General features: G+C 41.7%; 1 protein-coding gene across 1 annotated transcript; it reads left to right on the forward strand.

Annotated features, from left to right (window-relative positions):
• Nucleotides 1-12,723: 12,723 nt before the first annotated feature.
• On the forward strand, nucleotides 12,724-14,480 carry LOC127757981 (uncharacterized). Its single transcript, XM_052283578.1, has 4 exons — nucleotides 12,724-12,853; nucleotides 13,038-13,232; nucleotides 13,583-13,759; nucleotides 13,936-14,480. The coding sequence occupies exons 1-4, from the start codon at nucleotides 12,848-12,850 to the stop codon at nucleotides 13,990-13,992; spliced, it is 435 nt and encodes a 144-aa protein (XP_052139538.1). The 5' UTR covers nucleotides 12,724-12,847; the 3' UTR covers nucleotides 13,993-14,480.
• The last annotated feature ends 4,126 nt before the right edge of the window (nucleotides 14,481-18,606 follow it).

An 18,606-nucleotide genomic window follows, 5' to 3' on the forward strand; every position in this document is an offset into this window, starting at 1 on the left:
TGTTGTAAATTTTCTTGGGATTGAATAAAAAGTAATGCTGATTGTTGCAAGTTCAGAGATGCACAAAATGATCTGTTATTTAGAGATGCAATTCCCAGTGTCGGGCGCAGCTCTCGCCGTTCATGCGTCCTGCTCTCCCCAAAACAGCGAGCAAGTCGAGCCTTCGGCAGGAGAGCCGAGCCAGCGCCGGGCAGGGTGCACCACGCGAGGCATCTGGAAGCGAGTCGTTGGATTGCTGCTGGACGGCAGATCAGGGTGACTGCAGAGTAACGTCAGGGAAGGCCGAAGTCAGAGGATGAGTGACGTCAGGGAAGGCCGAAGTCAGAGGATCCGATTCTAAGAAAAAAAAAGATCCTTATTGTTCCTCTCATTTTGCCATCAATCTTTAAATATGATTCATAACTTGAATCTTCTTAAGATTAATTTCTATAGTTTAGTGATTCTTTTGTGCTTATCTTTCTAGATCTTTTATCTGTTTGTGAGATAGGAAAGCTGATGTTTACTCATTGTGCTTTGTAGGTTCCTTGAAATCGACTGGTAGGGAAATTCCAGATAATTTATTTAATGGTAGCAATTTTCTGAAGTTCCTGAAGATTTATTGCTTCAGATAGCATGATGGGCATTATAATAGTGTCTCATGCTGCTCACCTCATTCCACTCATAAACCTGTTTAGTTTATGATGTATCTGAGTTATAAAGAATGTGTTTAAACTGAGTGCTCCCACACAGTGAAATGTGTGATATTTGATACTGTGGACATCATTTTTTTTCTTTTCCTGTGCTTCTAATCTGCAACACTGTCCCGGCAAGCTTTGAAGCGTTGCTGCTTAGATTAGATGCTCGTTACAGCCATTGCAAATGAAAGCTTTGACGTAATTCAGGCCTGATTACAGCCGGTTGATAGAACAAAAGCATGTCTGCTCGGAGGAGCAGTCACGGGATTTATCATATTTTGATAGCTAAAATCCCTGGCTAAAATGAACATGGGGTTTAAGAGAGGGAATAGGAGAGAGCAAGGGATTCCAACTCACATAGGGATTGAGTGACATGGGAGGGATTCACTCAATCCCTCCCTAGATATATTCCACTTGGGGATTAAATCCCAAGGAACTGAACAAGGCCTTAACGGACCGTACTGATTCCTTCCATGTGCATAATAACTCTTCCATGACGACCTTTGTGATTAATCCCATATTTCCTGAGTCATCAGCTAGCATGATACGTTTGTGGAAATTAAAATGGTTCCGCATGGAGAGATTTCCTAAGTTGGAAGCAGTCTTTGCCTCTTTCAGTAGCGGGTGTTCCCAGATTTTTCAGAGGCTAGAGACCATTCCGGCGGCTCATCTCCTCACACTCATAGCCACCTTCATTTGGAGCGAAGGAATCATTTATGAGAACGATCTGAACAACTTCAGAACGCTATGGCGCATAGACATGCTTCTGCCCAAGGCTCAAGGTTATGCTCCCCCTATCAAAATACAATGAAATGCCAAGACAGTAGATCCTGCATGTCGTCTCCTGCGGTGATCTCAAGCGCATCTTCCCTTTGGACGACTTGCCGGAATGGAAACGGCAAGATTTACTAGGCGAGGTCAAGTTTTTTTTCCATCATTGAAGAGGATCTACCTGCACTGCTGCATGACTTCCCCCGCACTGGCTCTCCAGACCATCACCATGAGAAGTTGTTGGAGCCTCCGCCGCCTCCCGGCTATCGACCAAGGAGAAGACTCCCATCGCTACCCCATCGTGGACTGTGAGAAGAATGTGTGGGAGTGGGAGAGGCTGGAGCGGGACGGCCTCCACGCCGAATATGCACCACCCAGCCCTCTTTCGGACGTATCACCCGGCCTACTACACCAACAACAAGATGCCCAGGGACTCCATTCTCTGTTAGCTCCATGCAGCCAAGTTATATATGTAGAGTTTTTACTATCCTTGAGAGATGGAGGTTCCAAATTACAGCCGTCAATCTCGCAATATCGAACGGATGAGAAGGTTTGGTATCAGCGGGTACCGTACCTCTGCTCACAGAATGCCTCCACATCGTTTTTAAGACTTAGGGCAGAGTAGTAATTCCACATTCCGCATCTATCCCATAGGAGGAATCCCGAGCAGAGGTCGTCGAAGCGAGCAGCTCACATCCTCTGACGATGGCCCCCACGTTCTTGTTCCCTTCTCTTAGCCCCACTACATATCGCCAGCAGCTGCTACCACCGAAGGCAAGATGGAGGTAGCGGATTCGGCCGCCCCAAGCGATGGCGGTGACTTCCTCGGCGCAGCTCTGCAGCTCCATCGGTGACAACCCAGCTCTGCTTGACCACTTGTTCAGACTGGCTAGCTTCCTTGGTGTAAAGCGGCATTCCCAGTCATGCAAATCCTCCATGCCGAAGCAGCTTAGCGTATATAATTCCTCCGACAGACGTGCGCTAGTCCACCGACTACCGACGTTTGGCAGCGACATACATGTCTCACCTGTTCAGACTAGCTGGCTTCCTTGGTGTACAGTGGCATGTAGATCCTCCATGCCGAAGCGGCAAAGCGTATGCAAATTCTTGACAGATGCACGCCAATCCACCTGCTACCGACATTCGACGGTAGCACCTTATCTTTTTTTTTTTTGAACGGAGGGAGTAATTGTGTGTAATCTAAAGTAATGAAAGAAATAATCTTTCTCGGCCTCTTATTGGGCCACGTCATCATAAAAACGAGGACTAGCCGATATAGCATTATGGTGAACGAGGGATGTCGGATCAGATGAGAGTTTTATAAAAGTCCTTTCAAGAATATTACTCGATGGTGGGGGTCTAATTCGAGGGCATGGCTCGATCCCACTGCACGCCGTGTCCACAGAACGTTACTTGCGGACCACCACCGCCGCCTCGTCATCTGCATCTCCACATGAGAGCCTCAGCCTCCTATTCACCTTGACCTCCTCTGCAGCGCCTCAATCCCCTTCCCCTTCTCATCCTTCTCATCCTCCTCCGGTGAAGATTGGGAAAGACGAAAGGTCCCAAAAACTGCACCATTGGAGAAGTCAACATCCATAGCAGTGGTGACTGGTGAGTAGTACTATAACTTTTCGCTCCTGACAGTGTTCGTGTTGGTGAGACGCTCCTGTATGTGTGCATGTACAAGGTCTTCAGCTAATTAACTCTAAGAAGTTGAGCGCATGCATGTCCTAGCTACTAAACTGGAATTACAGTATATACCTATTTATTTTTGTAATGACGTAATTATTATGCCTAAAAAACTAAAAGACCTCTGGAGTGGTAAGTTTGGACCAAGTTCTATAATGACGTGTTTAAAGCCACTTATGTAGTATTTGCAACTTTTTAGTTTGCATATTTCATTTAAGAGCACTGTGAAAAGATCGTGTCCTACAAACATATAAAGACTTTAAGCAATAAATATTCCAGTTATACAACAGAAAAAAGGATAAACAGTGTGTGCAATTGAATTTCATCTATCATGTTATACTCATTTTCAAAATGCCGATGATAACGAATGGGTTTCAAAATAGCAGCAAAATGGTTCATGAGTGGGATTGAGATTGTATTTTCATTACTTTTGCACACAAACATATAAATTCAGTTCCCCAAATAAATTCTGCTATGAACATAATTCCATGAGTATTTGATTTTTTTATAGTTGCTTAAAAAAATTAGTTGTGACAAGTTGGCTTTTCAAAAACTTTTAGTTGTGGCAAGTTGTGTGATAAGAAAAATATAGAATTATATGCAAGTTGGCTTCTTCAGAAGGTATTGTATTATATGCTGTAGATAAGACTCATGGAAATTTATGCATTTCTTTTTAATTTGTTGGTATTGTGTTTCACTTCTGGGTGTTGAACCATGCTAATTAATATTGCCAAATTTGGCTCCTCAATTACATCTCTATGCACTCGAATTAAATGGAATCCCTTATCAACCATTAGTCAGTAAGTGTGCTTCATTCCATTTCATACTATTGCCTCAAGTGTAAACAATCTACTGAAATTTGTGTTTAATTATTACCTTTTGAGGTCATAGTAACAGTAGCCGTGGTAATATCAAGCTTCGAACTGTCTGTCATATCCTAAACTAAGAAGGCAAGTGACTGGGATACTGTGTGTTTACATTTTCTATAGTATGTTATTTATTAATGTGATTGCAGATACCTAATCTTATTTGGATTTCTATTTTAGACTGCACACATGCTTTTGTGCTACTTACGATATATTTCATACTTTTGTTGCTATATAACTTTCAAAGTTATTTTAAAACATTTTCTCTTAATGTAGACGTATGTATGATGTGATACTCTTTAAATATAAAAAGGCAGAGAATGATTGCAAAAAGCATAATCACATTGAAAAGCATAGCGAAGCTATTGATCGATTATATATTATGACCACCATTCTTTTCTTTTTTATTAACCGTTGTCAGCATTAATCTAAAAATTAAAAGCTTGAGAAGCTGTAATATGAGAGAGAAATATTTGTCCTACATTATCTCAGACTGTTATATCTGTTTTCCTATTACTTCCTTTGCAAATGTGATGCACGGAGGTATTGAGAGTAACGCGCGACTTAGGTGGCTAGTAATTTTTGACATGACATGTCTGGTAACACAGACTAAACGATTTTGTGACAACGCAATCCAAAATTTCATATGGTTTGATGTGTATGATATGTTTCAAATTCGATTCTGTACAATATGTTTCACTTCACACATGGGGCGCTAATTAATTAAATTACAGACCACGTTCGTTAAAGAGCAGTCCCGCTCACGTACGGCTAGTAGTTGAAAAACAAAATACGTGTCAGGCAGACGTACGTTAATTGATTTATCCAATTCAGGTCTACTCATAAGAATACAACTTGTTCGTGTTACCCAACCAAAACGCATCTGATTCACTGGCTACCTAGCTCAATCTCAAGCATCCTAATCTCTCGCTCGATAAATAAAACTGCATGACCCGAGGCCATTTTGACTTGGGCAGGTATGGAAGCTCGTGTTGGCCAAACCAAGGAGGAAACGCGACAATTACGACCATCCTCACCCTGACCCAGTTGCTAGGCTGCGAGCCTTTTCTTTTCCCAAGCTCTATCGGCCGACACAAAAAGAAATCGGTGGAAGCTGTACTACGTCCAAAGCTGGTGGTGTAGAGTCCACTCGCCCGGGCACGTGGAGCTAATGGGCTGGGCTTGGGCTAGTACTCAGTACTCCGTTTAAAAGTAAACCTAAGTAAAGGACGTGATATAAAATCTAAATATGTGCCATAGAATTCGGGGGTGTTTGGTTGCTAGCCATATTTTACTGTGATTTGTCACAAGTAAAGTTAGACAAATTTGATCCCAATATGATTTATTTATTGTAGCTATAGTTGTGACAAGATTCCTTTAACAAATTAGGTCAACACATCACTAACTTAAAATGGTATGCAAAATTTCCTTATACTTGCTAAGGCATAAAAAAGATTTAATTGTCTTAACTTAAGTAAGGTTAGGAACCAAAGACACCCTAAGATTCGAAGGGAGGACAAACCAGAAACCGTGAACGCAAGGCGGGGTGAGAAGGGGAGGGGGTGTCCATGTGTCGTGATGCGGATAAATTCAACGCTACGCCATCTGGGGCTTGTGGGGTGCGTGTGGCACATACGACTAGGACGGACATGTTCCGCGCGTCGGGCGGCGTGGGTCGCTCCCCCATGCATTGGCGCGCGGATCCGGTCGGCGTTGCGACAACGCCACGCCACAGCCACGGCCCACACCAAATTAACCGCAGGCACTGACTAGCTGAGGAGGTGTGGGTCAAATGGGAGTAGCAAACAAATACTAGCAGCACGATTCTTTTGACCAAATAAATTGCACAGCTACGAGTACAGACGACAGAGTGCTTTCATGGCTGGGTTTAGTTCCCAACCATTTTTTTTAAACTTTCAACTTTTTCATCATATCAAAATTTTCTACACACGTAAACTTCCAACTTTTTTTTTCAGACTTTTAATTTTAGTCAAACTTCCAATTTTGACGTAGAACTAAACACACCCGCATGTTAGGAAATGGTACCGTGCAGAGTTTATAACTTTATAAGCAGTTTATAACTTTATAAGCAGTACTTACACACTTGATCCGTTCGAATAGCTATTATATCTATCTATCTATCTATTAATCTAAACCCGGCTGTTATGCCGGCTTTTGATTGGGCCACGTGGCACCCATGGCTTATCGAATAAATCCTGGATTTCGTCAAACAAAAAAATTATAGAAGATCAAGAAAAATATAAAACGGCACAATGTTGTGTGATAATTCTATAAGTAGTACCTTAATAGTTCTTTTTTTTAAAAAATAGTACCTTAACAACACAATTTTCAGAACATTCCGATTAGATGGGATCAAAAGGATGTACCCCATGTATATATGATGGTCCACTTAAAACTTGTGTATATAGGTATTTACTTAAAGACCCTAATCTTTTTTATTTGGAAGAGTGATCCAATTGTAAAATTCACTTAGGATTTGTTGCCAATTTATAACATATATTATTGAGAATTATACATTTCCATATTGTTTTTTCAAATTGGAATATAAGAAATATTCCATTTCATAAATCTTTTAGAATTAATGAATAAAATAAAACTAATGTTGTAGATAACCCCATACATTTCATCTCCCTAGCTCTTAAGTATATGAATTTCACATGCATTGGTCTATCTATGTGAAGTATTGACTTATCTTATACCACTTACTCTAACTTGAGTTTGTGGAATATGTCTGATTAAATGATTTCCAGTGGTTACTGTCTCACCCTGAAGTTCTTTCCGAAGCCTAAATTGAAATTATAAATGGTCTCAAGAAAATACCGGTGTAAAGCAAGAGTAAACCCTAATAAATAAATGCAAATAATAATCGGAATTGGCATGTAGAATTTTTCTTGAGTTCTACATGTCGAAATACGTTAACAAGATTTTTAGTGGAATTTTCAGAGCTCTAGAAATAATTTTAACCAAATAAAATTGAGCACAAGCAATATTTAATCCCAGGGAAATTCATTTCCTTCCTTTTCTTTTTCTTTTTTTCTTCTTTTTCCCTTTTTCTCTTTCGAATGGGCCACCGGCCCATTCTCTCTTCTCTCCCCCTCCCCGCTGGGCCAGCCGAAGGCCACGACCCAGCCAGCCGCCCGAGCCCCCTCATCTCTCCCCGGGTCGCCGACAGGTGGGGCCCACTGTCGGGCCCGTCTCCCACCTCCAGCCGGCGCCACCGCGCCCCGCAACCGCCGCCGTGCCTGCTGCCGCGTCTCCCGGGCCACGTCGCCCACGTCGCCCTCGCGCCCAGTTCCCTCTCTTTCCCGCTCGCGCCCGCGCTCGAGACGGCCGGGATTCAATTTTTGAATCCCGCCTCTCTCTCCTCTCCCACTCCCCCACGTCGGCCGGCGATTTCCGCCTCTCCCGGCCACGTCCGGACCCCTCCTCCCCTATTTAAGCACCACCGCCATCCCTCTCTCTTTTTCCCCATCTCTCCGAGTCCTCCCGTGCTCTCCACCGCCCTAGCGCCGTCGCCTTCCTCTCCGCCACCGCCGCCGTCGCTCCGGTCACCGCTAGCCGCCGTGCCGAGCCGCGCCGTCGACATCGTCACGTTCGCCGTCGTGTGGGCCGTCCCGTCCACCCCTCCTCCGTAGCAATCAGCCGCCGGAACCCCATCCGCGCCGCGTGCCGGTGAGCTCCGCCATGGCCGCCGTCTTCAGCCGGCGCCCTCGCTCTCTAGCATTTTCATCTCCCCCTCTAACCCCTCTCCTCTTGTTCGTTAGGTGGTTCCGGAGCTCGTTCCGCCGTTGCCATCGCCCTCCGTCGCTCGCCGTCGTCAATCGTTGTCGGTGAGGCCTCTCTTCCTCTCTCTCTCTCCCTCTCTCCCGCGCCGCTTAGCCGCCGCGCCGCCGCCTAGCCGCTTAGCCGCCGCTATCGCCATCCGCGTCGCCGCGATGCCGCCGCCCTCCACCGCCGGCCGGTCGCCGCCGGTCGCCGCCTTGCGCCGCCGCTGCGTCGAGCCGCGCTGCCGTGCGCCATGGCCGTCGGGCCGGCTTGAGCCGCCCGTGCGCGCTGGCCGCGTGCTGCCCCCTCCACCGTCCGATCCACCCCGAGTGGATCGGGGCCGTCCGTTTGGCCGCCCGCGTGGCTGCCGCGTGGCCGCCGCGTCGGCGCCACATCAGCGCCACGTGGTGCGCCGCCCCTTTCCCGGTCCGTGGACCCGGTCCACCGCGGACCGCCACCCGCAGCCACTGCCAGGTGGGGCCCGCATGTCGGCGCCGCCCCTCTCTCTCCCGGGATTTATCTATTGCGCAATAAATCAATTAAGGATTTTTCTGTTTATAGTAAAAACACAGTGAATCTTCTAAAATTCATATCTAATTCATCTTAGCTCCGTTTAAGCCCATTCAAGTCTCAGTAAATCAAGAAAAATGTGTAGAATCCATTAAAAATGGTTTTGCTCTCTGTTTTTGTAGTCTTATAGCCTGTTTGTATTGTTTGCTTTGTATGTCGCTTAGATTCCAGCCCTCCCGATGCTCCGGTGTACTTTGAAATAGTCGCCGAGGTTCCTCCAGCAGCAGAGCAAGGCAAGTCATGCTTGTCACTTGAACATGTTGATCCTATATTGCAAATGCTCCATTGTTTTCCTTCAAATATTGCATTGTTTTATAATATTACCATGGGATGTTTACCTACTGTTATAGCCATGCTATTTTGTACCATGTTCCTTTGTTAGCTTGGGATATAACATGACTAGATATTGCACTAGGGATTGCTTAGGCATGCTTAGTTTAACTAGCACACAATGGGGAAAATTATATTAATGTCTAGACTTCAGGTTCTAGTGTTGACATTGGATTAGAGCCACCGTCCTGGCGTCGCTTCATTAAAATATGTTAAATGGTGGGCTGTGGGTGCATGGTTTTGCTAGTCGTGCCCATGGCACTTAAGGACCGGTTCACGGGAAACCCTGGAAGAATTCCTCGTACTTACCACAAGCCAGCGTGGGCAACGGCTAGGCTTGTAGTGTAGCTTTCCTCTAGCTGACGCATCCAGGCAAGGGTGGGCGTGATGGAGTTTGGATGGGCCCTGTGACGGCTTATGCGGCTTCCGGATTCACCTAGGCACGAGAGGGGACTGCCCGCTGCCTTGTGAGGAGTGGGGGTGAAACCTGAGGTGTGGTGTGCTTGGTTAGAGGGGGTTATGAGAAGGGTCCTGTCACGGCCTCTATCCGGTATGTCGTGGTGACATGTCGGCGCATGGAAACGTGTCGTAAGGCTGTGTCTTGTGGGTACAGTTGTACACCTCTGATCAGAGTAAAACTATTCGAATAGCCGTGCCCGCGGTTATGGGCGGTCAACCGGATTCACCGTGATTAGTTTCACCCTAGTCTAGTCTTATGGAATTGAATAGTATAGGTGGATGGTTGGGCCTGTTGCAACGTGGTATAGCATTGGACAGTGGATGATTAATATTGATTAATTATTACAAATATTTTACTGCTTCCAACTACTGTTTATAAATGCTCGTTTTATGCAAACGAACCTCTATAGCTATCCCTTGATAATTCCCTGCATCATACCCCTATTCCGATATGACTTGCTGAGTACAGTGGGTAGTACCCAGTCTTGCTCTATTTTCCCCAAACCCCAGAGTTTGAGTATGCGTCAGATGTGGCTTCTCCGAGGAGTAGGCTTCGTCCGTGCCGTCGAGGATGCCTGTGGAGTGGTGATCCCGCTGCGGTCCAAGTCAAGGCTTAGCTCCAGTTATCTTTTAATTTTCCGCTGCATTTATGTAAGACTTTATGATGTTTGTAAGACGTGGATCTGTATGTCAACTTTGTCGTTTGTGTACCCCGGCCGGTCCTGGACGGGGGTTTTAATGCACATTCTGCTTAGAATACTATTCGGGAATTTCTGGGCGTGACAGTTACTATCCATGTGTTCCGAAGGTGAATTTCATTTCAATGTTTTAATTTTTTTTAATCAGCCTCTTTGCTTCTCTTTGTATAGAGTAAAGTCTTCAAATCTCTCAAGAAAGAAAATAAAAATGGTCAAGTTATGTATCTCGAACAGGACCAACAATACCACCACACGCTATATTAATCGGTGCGCCAACCGGCACACCTATTTTCTAGTATTCTCTATGTCTTGCTACGTATCATTTGAAACGTCAACACTATATCTGTGTACCTTCTTTTATCAACCATTTATTCATTTGGCGTGTCATGTTAGCGCCACATAGGCTCCCGGAGGGGTTGTGGCAATTTGGAACCAAAATGATACACTTTTACAGCTTTAGGGACCTAAGAAAATATTTTGAGAGTTCGAGCACCTAAATGACACAAGCAAACAAGTTTAAAGAAATAGGTCTAGGGACCATGCGCTTTACTTTTTTTTTAATAATGAAAGCGATAATAACTCTGCCTAGGTACCAGTTAGGGTTGCACACGATCATTATACTACCAAAACTTAAAAAAAAAGAAAAGGAAATTGAAAAACTAAATTAGGTAACATATAGGTACAATATTGAAATGATATGATATATCGCCACCTATTTTTAATCAGTGACGCTATTGACTTTTTAATATATACATTCGATCATTTTTCTCATTCGATAATAAGTTTTATGCAAAGATGTATCTTGTACTCAAAAATACCTTTAATGATAAAATAAATCATATAAAAAAGTAAATGATAATAATTGTATAGGTTGACAATTGTCAAATATATGCCAAATGTCAGCGTGCGCGCGTTCATAGGGGTGAGTGTGCGTGCGTTGTGAGTGTCTGCGTTGTACTGTGTAATTCTAAAACAAAAAACTGAGGGGTGTCGCAGTACTTCCTCTGTTCCTAGAAGAGTAGAAGAGTATACACTACTAAAAAACAATTTTTCATGGCGTTACCCTATAATTTTCGCTAGCGGCCATACACGAAAACCACCAGTAAAAATATAACGGGTGGGGGACCACAGACCGCCAGCGAAAACCGATTTTCACTGGCGGCCACGCTAAGAGGTCTGCCATAAAAAACTCTATTTTTTGAGGCGGACCTCTTAAGTGTCCGCCAATGAAAATCACGTTTTCGTTGGCGGTAGGTAATGAGGACCGGTGAAAAAAAATTGAGGTGAATAAATATCCATCGCGCGCAACTCACCGCCCTTATCCCTCGGTCTCTCCGCCTCTCTCCCTTCTCGATCTCTCCACCTCTCCTCCAATCCCTCGCGTCTCTCCTCCCTCCCTTCTCCACCATCGCCGGTTGCCGTCGTCACCTCACGACCGCCGGCTGTCGTCGCCTCCACCACCGCATCGGCCAACAGGGAGGGCCTCGGGAGCGGCGGCGGGGCGTGGCCTCCTCCTCTCCGCCGCGGGCCGCTGTGACGACGGGGGAGGCCGGATCTGGCCACCGCAATGACGAGGGAGGCCGGATCCACCTCCTTGATGACGTGGGAAGCTGCCGGGCGCTAACGACGATAGGGAGAGGGTGGCAGCTCGGGGAAGGGGGCGATGGCGGCTCTCGGAAGCAATGGTGCGGGACAAGAGATGGCGAGGAGCAGATCCGGCGCCTCCTCCCTCCCCACCGACGTCGGCGATGGCAAAGGGGAGGATGGTGGCGGTGAGGTGATGGCGGTGCTTGGGAGGACGGAGGAGGATCCAGCGGGAGAGTGGATCTGGCGGCGCTTGGGAGCAACGAATCCATCCCCACCGGCGGCGCTCGGCGGCAGCAGCGCGTGGGAGGGGCGGCGGGGAGCAGATCCGCCGATGGCCATCCACACCCACCCTCCATCCTCATCTCTTACTGTGTGATGTGTGATGTGTGATGTTAAATTTTTGTGCTCGATGTGGAATTTGTGCTCTGTGATGTGAATGTGGAATATTTTTGTGCTCTATGATGATGATCAAACCATTTTTGTCAAATTTTGCTTGTTGTTGTAGATTTGGGATTTGGTGATATGGATTTGGAATGTAGGGCAGCAGCTTGTGGGCATATTCATTTTTGCTTTTCAAATTTTATTTTCAAATTTCATCTTCGCTGGTGGCTAGGGCAGTTGCATGGGGTTTTTTTTTTTGTCCAAAAATAGATTTTCGCTAGCAGCCGATTTAACACAGCCGCCAGCGAAAATGAATTATCACTGGCGGTCGGAAGATACGTCTTTGCTGGCGGCTGGTTTAAGATGGCCGCCAGTGTAGATCTTAATCTTCACTGGCTTTTACTTTGTGGCGACGCCAAATGCCGCTAGCGAAGACCCAAAATGGCCATCATTTCGTAGTAGTGATAGTTTTAGCTAGTCAAACAAAGATTAAGCAGTAGGTTAAAATACTACTACGCCGTATGATGAGATTAAGAGAGAGTCCTACTGGTTCAATAGGTGAAATAGAATTAAGGAGGTCTATTGCCCCCTACTCTGAAAATACACTCGTTTAGAGACAACTTTTTAATCAAAACTTTACTCTTTTATTCATTATGATCACAGTTATTAGGGGTAGTACTATTTTTTCTCGTATTCATTATTTTGTGCATTATTTTGGATTTGTGTTGCGCAGTAGGGGTGTAAATAAACATATCATTATTTAAGCCAACTATTTTTTTAGGACATACTCGGGAAAATTTAAAAATTGCCATGTTGCAATTAATGGATGCGTGATTCCTCGGTCCTGATGCAAGCAAACAATAGCAAAACAGAGTGCCAGTATCCCATCCGTTAAAAGGGCACCAAAAGGGCCTTTCGGCTCATGTTTTTTCCATCTGATTATCAGAAGCATCTTCTTCCTCGCCCACATCCTCATACACCCTTTTCGGTTACTGACCATCAAATCTCAATCTAGCTCATCTACAGGTCAAAAATGGAGGTAAAGAAACCCGCAGCCACGAATCGCCTGTCATCTCTTCATTTATTCCTTTTGAAATGGAATTTTACATTCCCGCTTGTTTAGAAATATGTAGTAGTTTTCATCATCATCTCTGTTTGCATGTATAGTAGTAGTAATGACTAGTAGTTAATTGATCCTTGGATTAATTTATCTTGTGATGCAGAAGGGGAGGAGGCGGCACATCCCGGCATTCGGTGAGTGGAACCAGCAATGCGAGGAGCTGCCAATCACGCAGTACTTCGATTCGGCGATGGAACACGGCCTCGTCGTCACGGCCGGACACTACTACCACGCCACTGCCGGCGAGTTGCTCTTCAAGGTCGCCGGCTCACCGCCTCCCCAGAAGCCACCCAAGAAAGCAAGTATACTATGGCCTGTGCTCCATAACATTTTTAGTGCTTGCACACTACCTTGGAAAAAAACACTAAAGAAATTCTAGTGCTTATTACTCATTGCCTAAACATTTTAGTGATCATAGTGGTAAAATATAGATATGTCCGTTGTCTAAAAGAACTTCGATCTATTGTTGATCACTTTAAAGTGAAGGTGTCTTTAGTATATCTAATTAATTCAAATTTGAAGTATGCATGGAAGATTTGTGGATATTTTATCAGAACACACATGGCATATATATCTTGATAAATTGCAAGCACTACCTCTATCTTGATTTGTTCTTTGTCAAGACGGTTTTATGATTGCATTTGTCAGGTGAGGAGCACAAAGAATGGGATGGAGAACCAGGCGGCGAGGAGGAGGGATGGGCCATCTGTTGTTGTTGATGGTGGGGTAGTTGTCCATGGATCGAGGAGGCCTAGGGTTGTTAGGGCAGTAGACGAGGACTTGTACAAAGTCCCCTCTGAACTCCTCCGCAAGAAGGCAAAAGGGGTACTACTACTGCACCCAATTTAACCTCCATTTATCTTTAATTATCTTGAGGATACTAATTAGTTTTCGAAGGATGAAACAAATCGCTAATAAACCATGTCAGTGTACAGATCAAGTTGACTCCTAGTAATTCTTGTTATTCACTAAATGTCCACGTGCTGATCTTTTTTTATCAGAGGAAGCATGTGAGAAGCTTGTGGATGGGCTGTGTAGGACTCAATTGCGTCGCCTGAATCATAAAGAAGATGCAATCTACAAGGCTACGCATGGCAACATTGTTCAACTATACCGAGAAAGCCTCACAATATATATGTGGACCGATTGGCCTTTATTTTGTGGTTGAAGACGTTTGTCCAGACTGCAGTCTGGGGTGCAAGCAACTGTTGCTTGCACCTAGTGAAAATTTGTTACTGCCATATATGTAAATTATCTAGGAAAACGAATGGTAGATGATCTGAAGCTAGCTAGCTAATCTAATTTGCAGAGCCTTGCTGCTTGCCGTGGCTCTTCATCAGCCGTGGTAGAACGCTCTCGAGCTTTGTGCGACACTAGCTAGTGCCCCTTCATCGTTCTACGTGGGGAGCTTTTGTTTTTTTACTTGGTCCGTCTTGGCAATTTGGCATGCATGTAGGACGGACACTGTGATGCCGTCTAGACCTCTTGGAGGGGGGGACAAGTTGTCAGAGATGCGACTTCACTTACATAATAAGATCATAGTGGAGAGAACTTTCTCAACTTTTTTATAAGTTAGTTGTGTTTTCTTATATAAATTGAGAGTAAATTTAAGAAAATCTCATGTATTGATGAAAGTTTAGGAAAACCATAGGTTTTATAACATATGACACATAACCACGGGTACCATCGTTAAAATCTTGATAAATTTCAGCATTTCTTACATTTTTTAGAATCCTAAAAAATTAAAGTATCAAGAGTAAATTTCACAAAACTACAGATGTAAGGTGATGTATCACAAAAAATACAGATTTAACAATAAATTTATCACAAAACTACAGTTTCAAGGCTAAGTACTGCAAAACCACATTTTTTATTATAAAATTATCACAAAACTATAGACATTGGGGTTGAAATATTTAGCATTAATGTTATGTTTGAGTTATAATGTCCAAGCTTTGCGATTAAATTGATATAAAACATGTAGTTTTACGATAACTTTATTACTAAATCTATAGTTTTGCGATAGTCCACCTTATACTTGTACTTCTGTGATTTAGTGTTAAATCTGTAGTCTTGTGATACATCATATTAAATATATAGTTTTGTGATAATTTGACTAAAGTACTTATAGTTTTGTGAAATTTACTCAAGTATCGATGCCAACAACTTACTAATTATTTTTTTGTAGACACTGAAATGTTTTCAAATTTTAAATTAATTCGTGCTCAAAATGCATAAAGGTAGGGTTTTGTGAAACATTAAAACCATAATACCTACAGTTGGGTGTCACATGTCATAATACATGTCTGCAACTTTAACTATAAAACTAGGAAAATGGCCTGCACGATGCGCAGGCATTTATTTTGTTGAAAGATAAGATTATAGTTTATTTAGAAATTCTCATAGGTAAAAAACTTAGGATCAAACAATATCCTTTTAAAATGATTCAGGTGTTCTATTTTCTTAACGTATCTCAAAAAACAAACATCGACTCTTGAATAGAAGATGGATTAAGTTAATACAACTTTTGCATCAAGTAAATATTACACTACCGCTAGCTTAATTATCAAGCATATCACTTGTATACATACCATGCAAATATGGCTAGAAGCGAAAATTGTGAGATCAAGGAACTCAAAATGATCAATGGTCTTACGAAGGCATATGACAAACAAATTAAGGGTACATTAAAAGTTGGATTACCCCCCCTCTATTAAGGGTACTTTAAAAGGTTTTGGTGCATACAAATTACTTACACCATCGCTTTGCTTGGTATTGCAAAATATCAACATTGTTTGAAGTTAATTTCTCTAGTTTTGGCAAGTTTAATTATTTTCTTGAAACAATATTTGTCTAAAATAAGACCATAATTATACAAATTTAATTAGTATGGGTAGTTTACTTATAAATTTTGAAGTGTTTTGTAGTAAAGTTTTTCTATCATGTAGTCTGGTTATATCAATAATATAGTTTTGTTCAATAAATTGAATCTTATTTACTGCACCAGAATTAATAAAAATTTATGAAACCATCCATGACTACTTAAAAATTTTTGGTTTGTCTAATTTTTTTATTTTAAATTCAAATAATCACATATTCTCCTTCTAACCGGTGTGTTTGTCATTATTCATAATAAAAAACTCCTTGTACAATTGACACATCGATATTGTCATTCAATCATATATAAATGTAAAATATTTGTCATTATTCTCAGACCGCTCATTCCTCGGTGGTATTCTCCATTCATCCATCATCTTAAGATAGTTGTATACACCATATTTTATCTAATTATTTAATTTTTGTCCTAGCTTCGCCATGCTTATATACCATAGAAAGAGATTAATTATATTCTACCCGCAGTGCTTGATTCTTCTTCTTTCTACATTGCATCTTCATGATTTATTTTCATGTTATTAAAAAAAACCAATCTTTGTCCATTATTGACTTGATACGTCTTCACTTTATCAATGCAGTAGCGCTACAACATCATGATCACCTTAGCTACCTTAGGTATATATATGATGCTTCGTCATACATGTAGAAGGTAAAGATGTCACATGTGTTGTATAGAGAGACAGAGGACTTCCGAGGCTTTGTTTTTTTTTTAACAAAAGATAGATCTCATGGTCTAAATAATATGTCCACCGGTTTAACTAAAAATCAACAAACAAATATTTTTATTAGGAAATAGTCTAAAATAATTGGTACATAATATCATATAATGGTGTAAACTGTATTTTTAAATATTGTAGATCTAATTTATTAACATCTGATTGTAAAGAGTTATATGCTGATTCAATGTTTGTAAAGCAACTATTATTTATAGTTTATTATCATGAATAATAATAATTATTAGTGTCTCAACTAAATACATGGAAAAAAAGAAAGGGAAAAAGAGGAAGGTTACATACCTCCTGGGTGGTAGAAAAGGTGTGTACATAGGGGGAGGAGAGGTGGAAATGTAATTTAATCTAACGGCTTATAATATTGGATCCACCAATTTAAGTGGAAATAAAGGGATAGATGTTTTGTTTTTTTCTCAAATTTTATAGGATTTGGCAACTTGAGAGAGTTTTGAGGAAGTTTAATCGACATACGTCCTATGATTTGTTTGAGACACTTATATAAGGATAATATTAACTGGAGAACACTTATATAAGGCATGTATTGAGTTGCCCCGAAGAAAATAGTATTTACATAATAGAACAATATATTAAATGATATGTTTGCGACAATCATACCTCTGCAAATTAAGATAAACTCATTATATTTTTAAAAATTTCAAAGTTATGGAACATGATAAGTACTGTGTACTGAAAAATAGCCTCAAAATCTTTTTTTTATCACGATACAATAATGAAATAGGTCAAAGGAAAAAAAGGAAATGTTTCTCGGACTACTACTTTGAGTTTACAGATAGGAAAACATTACGAGGTAGAAAGAACGAAGATCAGCAGTTATCTGGTATGTGTTTAATATTGCTTCTTTTAATCATTGTTATTAGAACTAAACGTACTTTTTACTATTTAGATGTAATTAGCACCAATGTTTAATTCATCAGTTCTGAAGAAAAATACAAAACTGACAGGTTACTCCATCTCACTGATAGCTGCTGAATTTTAACGTACAAATATTAAAATCCAAAAAACAATTAATCCACCGTTAAAAAAATCTCAATTCTTGGATTCCTTTGCCGCATCTCGAACTGCACCAATCATATTAGACTATATAAACCAATGCATTTAGTGGATTTTCATGTCCACGCAATTCATCCATTAATAGAAAACAATTACCTATATCTCTATCTCTATCTCTATCTCGATCTCTACTACTTAAAAAATAAGAGGTGCTTCCATCGTCCGTCAAAAAACCGTGGGAGAAAAAAACCGTGCGAAAAAACCGGGCAAAAAAAAAACTATGTCCGATAAAAAAAAAGGACGAAACAAGCGAAAAAAATTAGCGGGCGAAAAAAAACGTGTGAAAAAAAACCAAACATGAACGATCAAAAAGAGCGAAAGAAGGGAAAAAAACCGGCAAAAAAAAGAAAAAAATAAGTCCGATCCAAAATAGTAGGGGCGAAAAAAAGAAAAAAAAGAAACGAATCTGACTCGGTCTACACGGTAAAAAAGGGCGAAAAAAGAAAAAAAATCTAAACGAATCCGACTCTATGGATGCGGTAAAGAAAATAGCCAAAAAGAAAAAAAAGTATCTATCCGATTCCAAAGAAAATCGAATCCTATTATATGTGACACGGCATGGTAAAAAAACAAATCGAATCCGATTCTATCAACGCGGTAAAAAACAAGCGTAAAATTTATTTTCTGTCCGATTACAAAAAAAAAGTTGCGAAAAAAGTTTTCCGTTTCTCTTTCTCTATCTCTATCTCTATCTGTATCTCTATCTCTATCTCTACTACTTAAAAATTAAAAAGTGTTTCCGTCGTCCATCTGTGAATAAAAGAGTGAAAAAGAAATCGGATGAAAAAATCGAATCTGATTACATGTGATGCGGTAAAAAAAATTAAAGACGTTTCTGACATCCGTAGTAACCAAAAAAGGGCGAAAAAATGAAAAAAAGGAGAGTCCGATTCAATATCTATATATACCTAATTAAAAAAAATTATATGGCTTATGGGTTATAGTTTTCGTCCTTAAAAAAAGATTCCATCGCAC

Source organism: Oryza glaberrima, chromosome 12, assembly GCF_000147395.1.
Source record: "Oryza glaberrima chromosome 12, OglaRS2, whole genome shotgun sequence".
Taxonomy (NCBI): Eukaryota; Viridiplantae; Streptophyta; class Magnoliopsida; order Poales; family Poaceae; genus Oryza; species Oryza glaberrima.